The sequence below is a fragment of the Corvus kubaryi genome, unplaced genomic scaffold (assembly GCF_017639235.1).
Source record: "Corvus kubaryi isolate FWS band 111438036 unplaced genomic scaffold, C.kubaryi_AGA036_p1.0 66, whole genome shotgun sequence".
Taxonomy (NCBI): Eukaryota; Metazoa; Chordata; class Aves; order Passeriformes; family Corvidae; genus Corvus; species Corvus kubaryi.
This window is the reverse complement of record NW_024582054.1, coordinates 5,343,320-5,358,810: the sequence shown is the minus strand read 5'-3', so window position 1 is coordinate 5,358,810 and position 15,491 is coordinate 5,343,320. Positions and strand designations below refer to the sequence as shown.

Genomic DNA, 15,491 nt, shown 5'->3' with positions numbered 1-15,491 from the left:
ATATCATCCAAAAAGCCAAACTGTCTGATATATATATATTTTTTGTTTTTCATATATATTTTTTTTCCTTTTTTTTTTTTTTTTTTTGTGTGGAACAAGCAAGCAGAGTCAGTTCAAAACAGTTTATGGCTGCAGGTGACAATGCACAGGGCAGACATTCAGGCTGCTATCAGTACAAACTCTGACTTAAAACTAGAGCACAAGGGCTTACATACATTTATGACAGATACAAACTGCTTTGGGAAGGGTCTGACGTGGCAAAGCAGCATCTGCGTAGAAGGAAGCTTTATTACAGCAGATGCAACTGTGTGTTAACTCAAAACCTGAAGCCCAACAGCTTCAACATACATCTGTTCAGCTCATTCCTCTCTTTCTTTGTGGTCCTTGACCACCTTTTAGGTCCTGCAAGGCCTGCTTCCACACTTGAAATCTCAATTAACCAAAGCCTGTATCAGCTTTTCTATTCTTTTTTTCACAGAACTGATATCAAATTAATGGATCTACAGTTACCTAAATAGTTCCATTTGATAGCATTTTTTCACTATTCTAGAAAGACATTCCATAGTGGTCTTCAATATTCCTGAAACGATGAGACATTAAAAATACCCATTTGTATAGCCTGCCTCAATGAGCAGATGCTTTACATGGAATTCATGTTGCTATTCCTCTGCTATTTACTTATATATCAACCAGTGATGAAGCCAGCAAGCGTGCTAAAAATATTAGAATTACAGAAAAGTCAATTCTTTACAGGACCTTAATACCTTCCAACACTTTTGAAAAGACACCATCTCAAACTTTAAAGATTAATTTAGTGATCCTGCAGCTTACAAACAGGGAAGAAAGAAGCACTTGGGCAAGGTCACACCATATCCATCAGAAGCTCCATACAGCCCCAAATTCTGCACAACAGCGACCAACAGCATGAGTCTAGGAACGACTGAAAACAGAGCACACACACAGGGATACTTCCTCAGAATTATTCTGCCAGCCTCTAGCTATTTGCAGTTCAGGGATTTTTTGAGCCTGACATAATGTCTTATTTATAAGATAACCTTCAAAGTATTTTTCCAGTTGTTTTTGAACCTGCAAAAAATTTCATTTTCCACAAGATCCTGTGAAAAAGTTCCATATTTAATTATGTTACATTAAAAAAATACCTTTGCTTTGAATTCACTGCCAGATAGTTTCATTCAATACTCCCTATTTCTTGCACTAGCAGAGACAATAATAATTTCTTATTTCTTGTATTAGTCCTTACATGATTTCACAGAGAGCTATGGCATACTGTTCTCATCTGTCTGCTGTTGGAGACCTCCATTTTACTCTATTCATACCATCCTTAGCCATGTAAATTCTTCCATACTGATGGCTGGCCTGCTGGCCTTTGCTGTATCTTTTCAATACTACTGTTTCCTTGTGGAGCTTCTGGGATCTGAAGTGCAAAAAGTTACACAATGTGCCTGTGTCACTGATTTATATGGTGACACCATGATGTCTCTTCTGTTTTGTTCTCTATTCTCCCAATTTCTGTAGTTCACTTGCTTTCAACTAGAGAGGAATAACAATCATCTCAGATGATTTTAAATGTATAGGGACTGTTTACACACACACACACTCTCACACACACTATATTTCACTTAATCTTCATCTGCAGAGAATTTAACCTGTCATTTTTGTGGGGTTTTTTCTGCAACTCTCTGCAGTCCTCAGGCTACACGGAATTAGGGGGGAAATAAGATACACAGTTTTAAAAGTGAAGGTAACAACACATCAAATCAATCCAAGAGCTCTAGGTGATTCTCCAGCACCGAAATTCACAGAATCACAGAATGGTTGGGGTTGGAAAGGATCTCTGGAGGTCTAGTGTAACTCCCTGATAAATAAGATTCACCTAAAATGGGTTGCACAGGAACTGGTCCAGGCACATCTTGAATATCTCCAGAGAAGGAGACTCAACAATCTCTCTAGGCAACAGTTCCAGTGTTCTGGCACTCTCAAAATAGTTTTTTCTCATATTCAGATGAAACTTCCTGTGTTTCAGTTTTTGCCTGTTGCCCCTTGTCTTGTCACTGGACACCACTTGAAAAGAGTCTGGCCCCATCCTCTTGTCATGTGCCCTTCAGATGATCATATGCACTGATGAGGTCCCCTCTCAGTTATCTCTCTTGCAGGCTAAACAGGCTCAACTCCCTCAGCCTTTCCTCATAAGACCTGGACCTGCTCCATGTCTCTCTGTTACTGAGGAGCCCAGAACTGGACACAGCACTCCAGGTCAGGCACCACCAGGGCTGAGTAGAAGGACAGGATCACCTCCCTTAACCTGCTGGCCATGCCCTTTCTAATGCAGCTCAGGATCCCATTGCCCTCCTTGGCCACAAGGACACTGCTGGCTCATGGACAGCTTGTTTTCCACCAGCAGCCCCAGGCCCTTCTCCACAGAGCTGCTTCCCAGCAGGTCAGCCCCCAGTCTGTACTGGTTCAGGGGTTATTCTTCCCCTGGTGCAGGTTCTTACCTTTATTGAATTTCATTAGGTTCCTCTCTGCCCGACTCTCAAGCTTGTCTACGTCATGCTGGATGGCAGCACAGCAGTCTGGGGTACTGGCCACTCCTCCCAGTTTGGTACTCTGTCCCTCCATCCAAGTCATTGATCAGCAAGTTCAAAAAGACCCAGTACTGAGCCCTGGGACACAATGCCAGTTACAGGCCCCTAACTAGATCCTGTGCCAACAATCACAACCCTCTAAGCTCTGCCATCCTGCCAGTTCTCAATCCACCTCTCCATTTGCTCATCCAGCCTGCATTTCCCGAGCTTAACTCTGAGGATGTTATGGGACACATGTCAAAAGCCATGCTGAAGTCAAGGCAGACATGTTTAAATCAAGACTGACAAGAGCTTTTGACAGCAGTTGTACTAAGAAATGCGCCTTAAATCAAACACTAACTAGCTCAAAACTTGCTTTGATGACTGCTCATGTTATTCAGAAAAGTTCACCCAATCACAAAGGGTTTCCCTGGTTTTGTAATCTATGAATTTTACTGGCTATGCTGAGCTTAGCCTTTCATATGCAATTACAAACTAGAAAGAGCCTAGCCCTCTATCTTTCAAGTTAGTAAGGAATTTGAGTTAGGGAAAGAAACAACAGCAAGTTTCCCTTCCTCAAATTTGTCCCAAACTTTACTGAAACTGTTTTTTTTTTTATTATGCTTGCTATTTCACATGTTTTAGAAGTTAAAAAATGAAGGAACTGTACTTGATGTTTCTTGGTAGTATTTTATCTCTACCATCTAAAAGCAAATAATGGCAAATATTATTTCATCTAGCAATTAAAATTATATATCTTTTAAAAACATGTTACAAGGAGAGGAGGAAATTGAATAATTTCAAAGTTTAGCTGTGCCCAGCTGTCAGAACTCAGATACAGAAAAACAGACTCAAGAAAAACACCAAAGGTGTCTTAAACACCTATACATACTCTCCTTGATAGGCTGTTCAAGAACTCTTTTACCTATTGTAATGTAAATTAGGTAAGTTATTTCTAATGCCTTTATGTGGACGTCATCTCTTCCTGACTTGTATCATAGGTGGACTATCACTTGTCACTAAAATATTATCTTGTCCATGTTATACTCTCCTTGGATTATGTACTGTGCTTTCCTTTCACGATTAAATGAATTCTAGTCACATGAAGTTACATTGCCAGTGTGGTTGTTCAATGCTTCAGTTTTCAAAAATGCATTACAGCAGCTTTTTATCACATAATACAACTTGCTCAGTGAGTTATTTCTGTAACAAAACAAACTATTTCAATAGTCCTTTTGACTGAAATAATTTCAATTTACAACCAGTCTGGGAGAGCGACAGACTTCACAAATAGTGCTTATGTTATTTTATTCTAGATACTTAGAAAAAGACATTGCCTATAGCCTCTGCCACCACCATAAATCATATACAATTGTGAGGTAAAATTATTACATCCCTCTGTAGCTTTTCTTTTAATTAAAAAGATGTCTTCCTAGGTTTTTTTTAATTCATGCTAAAATTTAGACCATAAATACTCTTTTCCCCTACCAAGCAAGTTTGTAAAAACAGGTCTTTAATTCATACTCCCAATTTTGCTTCCCGAAGGGGTTCTACTGTTCACTTCCTCAGGTTCCTACAGTCACTGCAGCAGTAGAAAATAATAGTATGTTAAAATACTTTAAAGTAGAAAAATTTGCAAATAGAAATCCCCAAAAGAACAAAAAACTCTTCTATTAATAACTGAACAGACAAAAGAAAATTATTAAGGTTCACATGAACTGACACATATAAACTATTCTGAAGTACAGGCACTAAACACAAATAATCACTAGGGTTTTTTTGTTGGTTTTTTTTAAACACAAAGATAACATGACCAAATCAAACACTTTAGAGACTTTAAAATGCTCTGTCTCTAGTTAAATGTTACTTTACCCAGAGATATTTATAAAGACCAATTTTCTTTGACAAGCTAAACTGTGCTTGTAAGGTAAAGGTATGAGAGCTGATGGTTTCAGATCACATTCCTACAAGTTAATTTAGTCATCTCATACTTGTAGGCAATTTTCCTCTAAGAGACTAGATTATTCTTCGTGAAGATTTCTACTCCTCCTTCTTACTCTTCCTCCTCCTCCTTTTTTCATAATCAAATACAACTCAGAGAAATAAATTTGTCTGTGGGACAGAAAGAGGATATATAAAACCAAGAGTAAGGGAACACTTAATAAGGCATTATGAAATGAATAACAGAAGAAACGTAAAAGAAGGGGTAGACAGAACCATGTGGAGTTACACAAAAGAAATTTAAAGCAAGAGAGGCTGTAGACTCTTATTTGCATTAGAAAATTTACTTGTTGTCAATATTCTACCTGCAAATGTACATTAAGATGAATCAGAAGTAGGCATCTGGATTTAATCCAGTTTAACCCAGTACACATGCATGTTACCATCCTTACTATTATCAATAGCAATTCTAGTATTTTACTGATTCTGCAAGATCTTTCCCTTCTCACCAGCTGTTACATTTCACGTTCCTGCCAACACTTTTGCACCACTCATGTATTCAAACCAGGCAAGTAGATCCATATCTGGTGATGGGCCAAATTCATAATATCACCGAAGTGTCTTTCAAACTCTTTTCTTCAGAAGAGGGGAGGTGATCTTTATTTATTATCAAGGTCAGAAGCAAAATATAAAGCAATTTTAAATTCTGTCATGCCAAATTCCATCTTCTACTGACTTTTGAAACATTAAGCACACCTAGAAGAAAAAAAAACAACCAACACTAACAAGGCTCCATTGTAAAGAAGTCAAGGGAAAAGTTCACTTTGGTATATTTCCTTGGGCATTGGAAAGGTGACAGTCCACACTGCAAAGAGAGTATCTTTTCCTGAATAGTACAAATCATATAGAATTGCTTGCTGGAACTATTGCACCCGTACCACTTCATTTATTCAGAAAAATCTAACTCAGATTACCTTCTACTACCAGTGAACTGTCAATACATAACATTTGGCTTTCCAAAACCTCCATTCTGCCAGCATTTTCCCAGCAGAAGGTTAACCAAGTGTCTTAAATAAAATTTAATTGCTATAAATATCTGCAATTATGGCCTCTATCCTTTACGACACAAAAATCAACAGAATTATATCATGGTATTAAATCATTCCCATTTTGAAATAGTTCTTCCACCTTGCCCCTTTTAGTTTGTAGCAAGCTGATACACAATTCTCAGTGACACATTTTCTGTATATTGAAGCACATGCATAAACTCAATCTAAGAACCCCATATTATCACAGGCTGTTTCCAGTCAACAGTACAAAAAGAAGTAAAGATAGTACGATCACTTTCACAATCCAAATCATCTGCAGCATATTCAGATATACTATGCTTTATAAACTCAGACAAGGAGTGTGTACTGTCAAAGGAAGGTCATCTGATTGACATTCCAGTAAAGGTTGAAAATTAGAATCAAAGAAAATAAAATTCTTCCCCACTTGCACCCTATTCTGACCCTCAAACATGATTTTTATTTAAAGAATTTTTAGTTCACAATTTTACACACACAAGGGCTTGGTGTGCAAGAAAGGACAACAATGGGATACAAAGAATTCCCTTGAGGCTGGAATAGACCTTTAATACAACTCTTGTTTTGAAACAAGCTTTGGCAAGGCTCAATATGCCTTTGACATTCTTCAAGAAAATTACTCAAATTAGACAAAAATTAAGCTGTTTCAGAAAAAAAAATCTTCTAAGTGCTCAGAAGAGCCATCTTCCTATACAACACCCAGAAATGCCAAAGATGCCACTTCTCTGATGAGCTGAGAGTAAACAATAGGCAAGAGAACATAGAACAGATGAGGAACCAACAAGCGATTTGGACAGGTACAAAAATATGAGGCAGGGGAAGGGTCAAGAGAAAGCCTAGACTAGAAGTTGGCTGTAGGAACTAGGAATTCTTGAGCGATAGGATGAGACCAAGGAAAGAAGCTCAATATTAATAGGTGTGACTAAAGCACACTAAAACCAAAAGCATTAAAAGAAGAGCAGGACAAGGAGAGCCCAAGCCATCAATACCAGATTTGAGGAGACATTTCAGGATCACAGATGGAATAAGAAGAAAGGAATAGTTGTAAATGAGATTAAGGAACAAACAGGCACTCCACACCCTTCTACTGTCTACTTCACAGCCCTTCTTTCACTCCAAAATTGATGCTTAGAAACAGCACTGCTTGCAAATGAATTTCTGAGACTATTGCTAGAATAGATCTCTCTGTCTCTTCTGATGGTGGTTCACATGCAAGCTGATCACAACATTTTTTTGGAACGTATCAATGACAAAGGAAACATTCCTATCACAGTTATTTTGTTTCTTAACAGATATTAGGAATAAATGCATACTTACAAGAAACAGAACAGCAAATGCAGTCTAGTTTCTACAATTAAACCAATCTGCTACATCTGATAGTCTTATCTTTACCATAAACAAAAAATTCTAGTTTTACAGAACTTCGTAGAATTTCTGTTTCTATTTTATTTCTTTCTCTAATGTAAGCTGCTGAGAGATGCAACAAAAATATTACAATTAAAACTAACACAGCTCATCTAAATCAATTAACATCTTTTAGTATTACCATAGAAGTGATACCTAATAATGTCATTATTGGAAAAGAACCAGTATTTTATCAGCAAGCAAAAGAATGTCTCTGCTCTAAAAAGTTTACAGTCTAATTCATGTGATTTAACAGTGGTCAGAATTTAACAAGTGTAAAAAGGAAACCAAAAGAAAAAAAATAAAATCAATCAAAAGCAATATGCAACAATAAGGAAAATAAAAAAGTTAAAAAAATTCAAAGTAGGGAATGGCACAAAATAAATAAAAAGCAGTAAAAGTAGGAGAAAGTGAACAAGAATGTGGTGGCAATAACACACTGAACTTTGGAAATGAATACTGGAATAAGAAATGCACAATCTGAGTACAAGAGTCAGAGTAATTCAGTTTTGGTTAGGGGACTTCAGCAGCAGAAATGTCAGAGATGATGTGGCAGAAACACAGATGACCGAGATGAGGCCTCATCAGACAGAACAGTTTTAGGGGCATTGTAAAAACAAAGAACATTATTAAACAAGAGAAACAGTGAGTCAGGTGTGTAGACATTTTTACCTAGGTCTCAAGCCTACAAATTCAAGTAGCAGGCATGACAACAGCAATACAGAAATAAGGACAAATTGCTCCACATTTAAACTTACTGATTTGTGATTTCATAACCAAAACATACTTCAACACAATTCAGCAGAAATACCATCAAATATAAAGTAGCAGCAAAAGATTAAGACCCAGTTTTACAGAAGGATATGGGTCAGAAAACTTTTTAAATCCAGAAATCTGGAGCTTCAGAAATAAATGACTGCACTCAAGATGTGAAAAATTAAAAGAATGTAGAAAAGCTTATGACTTTGATTTTAATAGGAACAAAATTTAACCCCTTTAGTCTGTGAATCTTATTCTATTCAATTCTAGATCATATAGCATACAAATTTCTCTGAAATACTGAAACCTTTCAGATTATTTTTATTACTTACCAGTAGTTATACAGTACTACCACTGACACATAGTTCAAAGATATCAGAATGTTAAAATGAAGACATGTTATCCTACATTTATATGCATTCAAATCATGGAGTCACATTATACTTCCACACTTCATAGTTTTGTTTATATTTTAGATAAAACTTAGGAGGGAAAAGGCACAGATATGAAAGCATATATAAGGAGCAAAGACTACCTATTACAGGAAAACACATTTATCAAGAAAATGTAATTAATACTTAAAATCTGGCACTTTTTATTTTTAGTTCAGACAAAAAAAAACAGACAGCTTGGCTTGTCTGATTAGAAAAAAAAAAAAAAGATGAATTTCTGCAATGTTAGGAACAGTTCAGGAAGAAGCACTGAGCAGATGGAGAACCAACTTTCACTGATGCCAAGTCCTGTGATTTCAATGCAAATCTTTATTGTGGAAGGTTTTTTTCTGTTTGTTTGGGAGAAGAAAAAGAGTATGGGAGAGACTACATTTTTGTTGATTTCAGATACCTACAGGTACATAAGCCAGAAGTATCTCTTAGGTCTGTTAACAAGTCCAAAGTTGCAGACTGCCCTGTTGCAAATAAAACATGTGCAAGTGGAAAGGAGACCACTTGGATACAAAGACTACACAGATGGGAGATGTTATCTACCAGAGGACCATCAAAAAGGAAATGAAAGTTCTGATGTGCTGAAATGGGGCTAAAAGGAGAAGCAGGATAGGAAAGCATGTCATGGAAACTCAGAGAATGTTTAGGGAATGAGGTACTGAAAAACAGAGAACGTGAAGATGCAAGTAAAGCACATGCCCATACCTATTTATCTCAGGAGCACATAAACTAGCAATATTTAAGTGACCTGTTACCAATCCTCAGTACAACAATGTAATCACCTTTCAAGACCAACAACCTGGCACCTGTGTCTTAAAGCTGATGATAGTGGTAAGAAGTAACCAATAATGCTATGTTCTACACAGAGCTCATGTCACTTGGGGTACAGCAAGAACATGGAAGTTTTGCATCAGTTGAATTTCTGGCCAAATAAGAAGTAGATGAGTTGTCAAGCAACTACCACTGAAAAGTGGGGCTCTGATATATACAGTAATCCAAATAACCAATGAGTTAGGCATTTCTGTAAAGAAAACTGATTGTCAGCTATTCTCTATAATTTTAAAACTCAAAGGATTCTTTTTCAGCACTTGAACCATGCCCTATTACTGCCATTCTTCTTGCTTGAGCAGAATTATCATTAAAAACAGAAAACTGATTTACTCTTCCCTCAACTTTTTTTTTTTTTTTTGAAAAAACTTGGAAAAGTCTCTACTTAAGATAGAAAAGTTGAAGGAAAACCCATTTTTAATGCAAGCCTTGCTCCACAAATTTATCTGTTCAGGTTTTCCAAGACGGTCAAAGGCCTTCTGTGTACTTCTAATTCTCAAGCATGTATTGATCATGCAAATGACCAATATTGATCATGCAAAAAATGCAGCAATGTCTTGCAATAGACACATCAAAATTAAACAGAGACCCAAAATAAAGAGGTTAAAAAACCAGAACACATTTTTAGGGAAGGGAATGTAACTGTTACCTCATAATTCTTATATCTGTTGTTCATTACTATTATGCTCCAGTGACTGTTCTTTTGAGTTTTATTCCACATTTTTTATTGTATTCAACTGCTAGGTACCTACAGAATTATACGTATTATTATTAGAAATTATGTGTATTCCTACAATGTCAAAACCATTCTGCCAGTTTTGTTTGAACTGCACAGCATTTCTCCATCTTAACCTTTAAGGCACCAGAATTATTCATCCATGGCCTAAAAAACCAAATGGGAAAAAATTCATGTCCAAAAAGATATTTTTTCATCTTGATAATCATCATATCTTGCAGTCTGCATATTGTTATTGAGGCATGTATATTGGCAATTTTTGACTGCTGTACTGCTAACGCCTACCACATTTAGAGAAAAGTGATCAAGTGCCCAGATACCTTTTGATCAGCTCTATAACGATATCTTTAAAATATATTTTTAAATATAAAGAATCCATTCACAGACAAAAATCTGATGAACAGCTTAAGTCTACTGTAGGTCACTTAACCCTCATCTGTCAAAAAATGAGGGCAGCTCTTCAAACATGGCAAGATTCTGCTAGCAAAGTAAGGCTATCCTATCACTTCCACTTCTCTTGCTCTTTATGCTTCAACAGCATTTTTACTAAATTGATTCGCGACACATTCCCTGAGGGCTTCACAATGGACTTGTATTTTATACCAGCTAGAAAAAAGCAAGTTTGCTATATTCAAGACAATTAAAAATAAATAAATTATAAAATGCTAAAAAAAAGAAACATAGTTAAAAACTTAAGCTGAACCAAGGACACCTATTTTACACAGAAATACAATAAGCCCTAACAAAGAAGCTCCATCAGGCCAGTGACATCAGCTATTATCAAAGCCACCTGGCAGTTCTTACTCAAGACTATTTTCAGCTGCTTTTCTAACTATTCAGTATGAAATTTTCCAGGGCTTTGTTGTCTGCTTTAGGTAGCTTTTCCTTATCCTCCTCTTACCGCCACCTTGAAAAGGAGCCCAGAGAATGACTTGAACATTTTTCTACGTGAAAGCACTTGAGAAACTGTAACTACTTTCCTGCCCTGAATCAGTAACTTGAAGTCAGACTGCACAATGATGTTGTATGAAGGAGGTACACTCTGCTCATTTTGCAAAAAATCTAACCTGACTTAGCCAAGCTACAAGCGTCTAGAAATCAGAGTTTGTACCTCATTTTTGCAAGATCTGCTGAAGCTTAACAACCAATCATCACATCTACGTCCTCAGTGGTCTTCTGCATGTCGTCTCAATGTGCAAGGCACCTGAACTAAGCTTCCTCTTACTTCCTGTTTTGAGTGAAGAGTCAGATTTTCCACAGTAGGAGAAGTCTGCATTTAATAAGCTTTAGGTAAAACACTGAACACAAAGTGTCGTCTTGCATATTTCTGCAGCGTCACCTACGGAGATATCCCTAACACAGTTGAAAACAATGGCCTGTCACTTTATATTGTTGGGTAACTTGAGTAGGATTTAGGGTATACTGGCAGAGAATGTGGAGAGAAGATGGAAAAAACAGTTTATAATGGAGACCAGAACTGGAAGCTTGAAAGAATGAACTGGGATTGACTAGACAAGGAAAGAAACAAAGAGGAACATAAGAAGATGTGGCAGTGAATTAAACCAAATCAGCAATGTTGAGCAGAACAAGTAAGACTTGGGGGTCACTAGGACTGGAAAGAATGAGGGACAGATATTCTGTCTCTGACAGAATCTGAAAGAGTTGGATTTTAATAAATATATGTGGAAGGGAGTTGGCTCACAACAAAAGACTGAAAAAAGACCCACCAACAGGGTTCAGAAACACAGACAAGAATCAGAAACAAAAGGAAGGAAGAGTGAGAAGAATTAGTAGGCAGGCAAAGGCTGACAGCAGAGAAACAACATGTAGTCAAGAGATGGTCAGGGACTAGTCAGGCCTAACTATTTGATTGAAAAGACAGAATCAGTGCTGCACTAGAGATCGTCTTAAGGCAGGGAAAGCTGGAACTGTAAGTGAAAACCTAAAAACCCAGTGTTTGTCTTCAGAAGCTATTGAAAGATGTAAAATAAAATACCCTAAAGTTTCCACATTCTCTTCAAGTATCTGCAAACTCCTTTCTCCTCCTCAGACTTCCATTTTCCACCTTCCTCTGCTAATGATAAAAATGTAGTGTAACAATGCATAACTTTGTTCCCTTCTTACCTCAAGCAACAGTAATGTTTATGTATTACATTTAAAAGCTCTAATCCTCCTAATTAACAACATGACATCCATATCACAGAATATCTCATTTTGCTATTTTAGGTTGATTTTAAGTAAAGAATTACACACAGAAGCACGTTTACATGATATTAAACAAATAAGTACCAAGGACTTTTAATTCCTTGGACATCAGGAATTCCTCCATTTAATTTTGTCTACTAGTATTAATTCTGTCTTTATTACATTATCCCAAATGATTTTTTCTATGCTATCTCATTCAATTAACAGCATATTTTCTGGGATAAACCAAGTTTTCTCTTTAAGGATGACACTTCAAGACCCTGCATTCAATATTAGGGAACCTAACCATTACATAGGAGATCAGGTTTTTAATCTGAGCTTTCGCCAAAGAATTCTTAACTGGTTGTATTAATTGCATAGTTGTGTATTAATAGTAAACTACAAGACTTTTAAGACTTTTTTAAGCTTTTGTATTAATGAAAAATGGAGATTTACCTCCATTCCCTCTCCTGTACTCCCTAACTCCTTGTTGCAATTAAATTGGATTAATTTTGCAACTTCAGAATGCTAAACGGCAATATACTAACAACAGCAATTATCAAATAAAGCAGATGTGCAAGCTTCTTCTCAGACCACTACAAATAAATACGACTGTATTCTCAGTTTTCACACATCAGCCAAAGAAACTAAAGGACAAAGAGTACTGCTGACATATGCTGCTTTTTTACGTGACTCCAAGAAATCTGCATTATTGTTTAGAAGGTACTTTTTTCTTCTTCCAGAAGAAAGTACTTTATTCCCTTTTTGTTTCTTATTGATTTATATCACTGTAGAGAACAGTAATAAAATATATGCTAAAATAAAGCACTCTCTAAATCAAAGATTTAGAATTAATAAATAGTATGAATATATGAATACTACCTTCCAATATTATCATTTGAGGCATTAAGAGAATCTAAAGAGTAAAATAAATGGGGAGATAATAACTGTGTTGAAGTATAACTCATGAAAAATACAAATTAGCAAAGGTAAATACTACTTTGTTATATCCTCATTTCCACAGTACTATACTTCAGAACATTTTAAAGACATTCTGAAGGCTAACTGCAGAGTTACTGAAGTCATTAAAAAGCTGAACCATGGAGACATGGTACCTCAGGACAGGTCTCTTGATTTCAAGTTTTGAATTACTATATCTACTTTGCTCCCCAGACTCTGTTACATACACAGTTCTGAGGTCCATACTATGTGCCTTGACTCCAGCATTGTTTGCCACGCAACACACCACTCAGAGAGGTCAATACACATTTCACGATCCTGGGATTAAAACCTGACAGCTTAGGCCCAACTTTGCAATGTTCATGTGAAACAGAACTTCAGAAATTGGTTCTTGGACCAAGAAAAGAATCTCTGGTCTTTATTTCTTTATTGTAGCTAACTTCTACCTTACCCCCCCAAGCTGTGACTGAAAAACCCAATTATTTAGATTTGGGAAACTGCAGAATTTCCAAGGTACTAAAAAAACTGCTGTAATACATTGTTTACAGCTTTTTACTGAATAATATTCCAACACAATGGCACATCAAGAGTTTCTAAAATAATTTTAGGTAACTGTTTTTAGCGCAACCACCCTATACTATAAATGTATGGCTGGAAAACCCCAGGATCTAGTATAGACTGTCCCTCCTCTTCCTCCTTTATCATCTTCTCTAAACAGAGGAAAACAACTGATCGTTATTTTCAAGGAGCGTAACACTTGCTACTCATGCACACATCTCTACAGTGCTGATCACAAACCTGTTGGAACAACCAAGAGCAAGCAGCTGTCCGAGTATTTGCTGTGTTTAGTCATACCAGCAACCTTTTTTTGTTTTCTGGAAAGCAACCCAATAACCAAGATCAGCAAGAACAAGCTCAATGTTACTGGATGATGCACACACTCAGACCCCTCTTTTCACAAAAAGGATATAAATGCACTAGCCAGCAGCTCTCTTATACTCCCCATCTGTCACAGCTCAGTGCAGCCTGTATGCTAGGAGGCTGCAGCTGTGGAGATTTTCAACACTTAAATGCATAAATGGCAGACTTACTGAAGCAGATAGGAACGGTATTCTAGGGTGGCGGTTCATCATCAGAGACAACAGCCAGAAAAGTAGTCATGTCTCAAAATGCAAAATTAAAAAAACCCTATCGATTGGAAAATGCTTACCTGCTGAGCTAAGCAAAACACTGAAGTCTGTTCCTCTCTGTGACTCCCCACATTCACTCTGTCCCTCTTTTTCTGTATCCTCATAGCGGCTCCAGTTAGAAAACACCTTTCTTCTTGAATAGCATTTCACTTCTTCCTTCTCTTCTTCATGTCGTGATTCGGTATCATCATCCTCCTCTACCTGTGACATTTAAATGGACAGCTAAGCCATTGCAACTTAATAGCATTTTGTTCTGTATTTAAACAATCATTCATACAAACAACTCCAACCACAGAAATAAAACCCATCATAAAACCCACAGAAAGACAAATCCATCTGGATCCCCACCAACATTTTAGGTGGTACTATCTTTGTGTCTGAATGTAATTCATCAAGAGTGTAACTAAAATGCACCGAGGGAAGCTGCAGCTCTTACAAGGGGTCAAGCATTGACACTGATACAAGTTCCACTACTTTCCCTCCTATTCTGAAAATTTATAATGAATAGCTTCCTTCCTAAAACTGAAAGCAATGGATACAGAGTGGAACTAAGAACTGAAACCAAGTATCTCTGTCCAAATGTTGCAGTGATACATATGATAACTGAATAAAACTATATTTGTAGAGTGGAACAGGAGAAGATAAATTCTGCAGAAAAACATTTTGAAAATGGTGATTTATGTAAGAATTTCTATAAGCAACTATAGAGTCTTAAATCAAGTAATATGGAATAATTAATCAAATTTAATCTCCTTCATGAAAGCCATTTTATGGAAATAGACATGAAAAAATTAAATAGACTGCTAGCAGTTGATCCACTAATTTTAACCTCTTAAAAAGTCCTAGGGTCAAAAGGAGAATTCATTGCAGAGTCAACTTAAGATACAAGCAAAATAGGCATCTGCCACAAGTACGCAACAGCTGTGGAAAACTCTCCTGTTTTGAATTCTCTACAAATGCAGCTCTCCCAGAGCTTGGGGTTTAGCTGGAATGACTGTTGCTACACAAACAAAAAGACTTGCTTCCTGGAGGAAAGAGCACTCAAGGCAAGAAATTAAATCTGTCACAATTATACAAATGCACTCCCACGTGTCAAACAGCTGACAAAAAGGAAAATATTCTGTGCATTCTCACTGGTTCTGTGCAATTTTTTAGGTAAATTCTCTTTTCTTTGTATTCATCAGATAAATAAACTAAAATGGTTGTTGTAGGTAAACGGTTATATGAGCAAGTGGATGAAGTGACAACTACATTACTGGAAACTGAGGCAGAGCTATAGCTTCCACACAACAAAGGCCAAATCCACCTCCATCAAGATAAAAATAAACTTATTTTTTCTCTATTCTTCTTCTAAAAAATGAATGATTTGCTATAAT

At 36.7% G+C, this 15,491-nt stretch overlaps 2 protein-coding genes across 2 annotated transcripts in view; one reads left to right on the top strand and one right to left on the bottom strand.

The window, feature by feature from the left end:
* CHRM5 (cholinergic receptor muscarinic 5) overlaps positions 1-15,491 on the top strand; it is a 49,556-nt gene that overhangs the window by 4,309 nt on the left and 29,756 nt on the right. The gene's annotated exons all lie outside the window — the stretch shown is intronic.
* AVEN (apoptosis and caspase activation inhibitor) overlaps positions 1-15,491 on the bottom strand; it is a 90,626-nt gene that overhangs the window by 55,527 nt on the left and 19,608 nt on the right. The window contains exon 2 of the mRNA XM_042047589.1: positions 14,136-14,316. Coding sequence (XP_041903523.1) covers positions 14,136-14,316 — 181 coding nt within the window. The remainder of the gene's footprint in view (positions 1-14,135; positions 14,317-15,491) is intronic.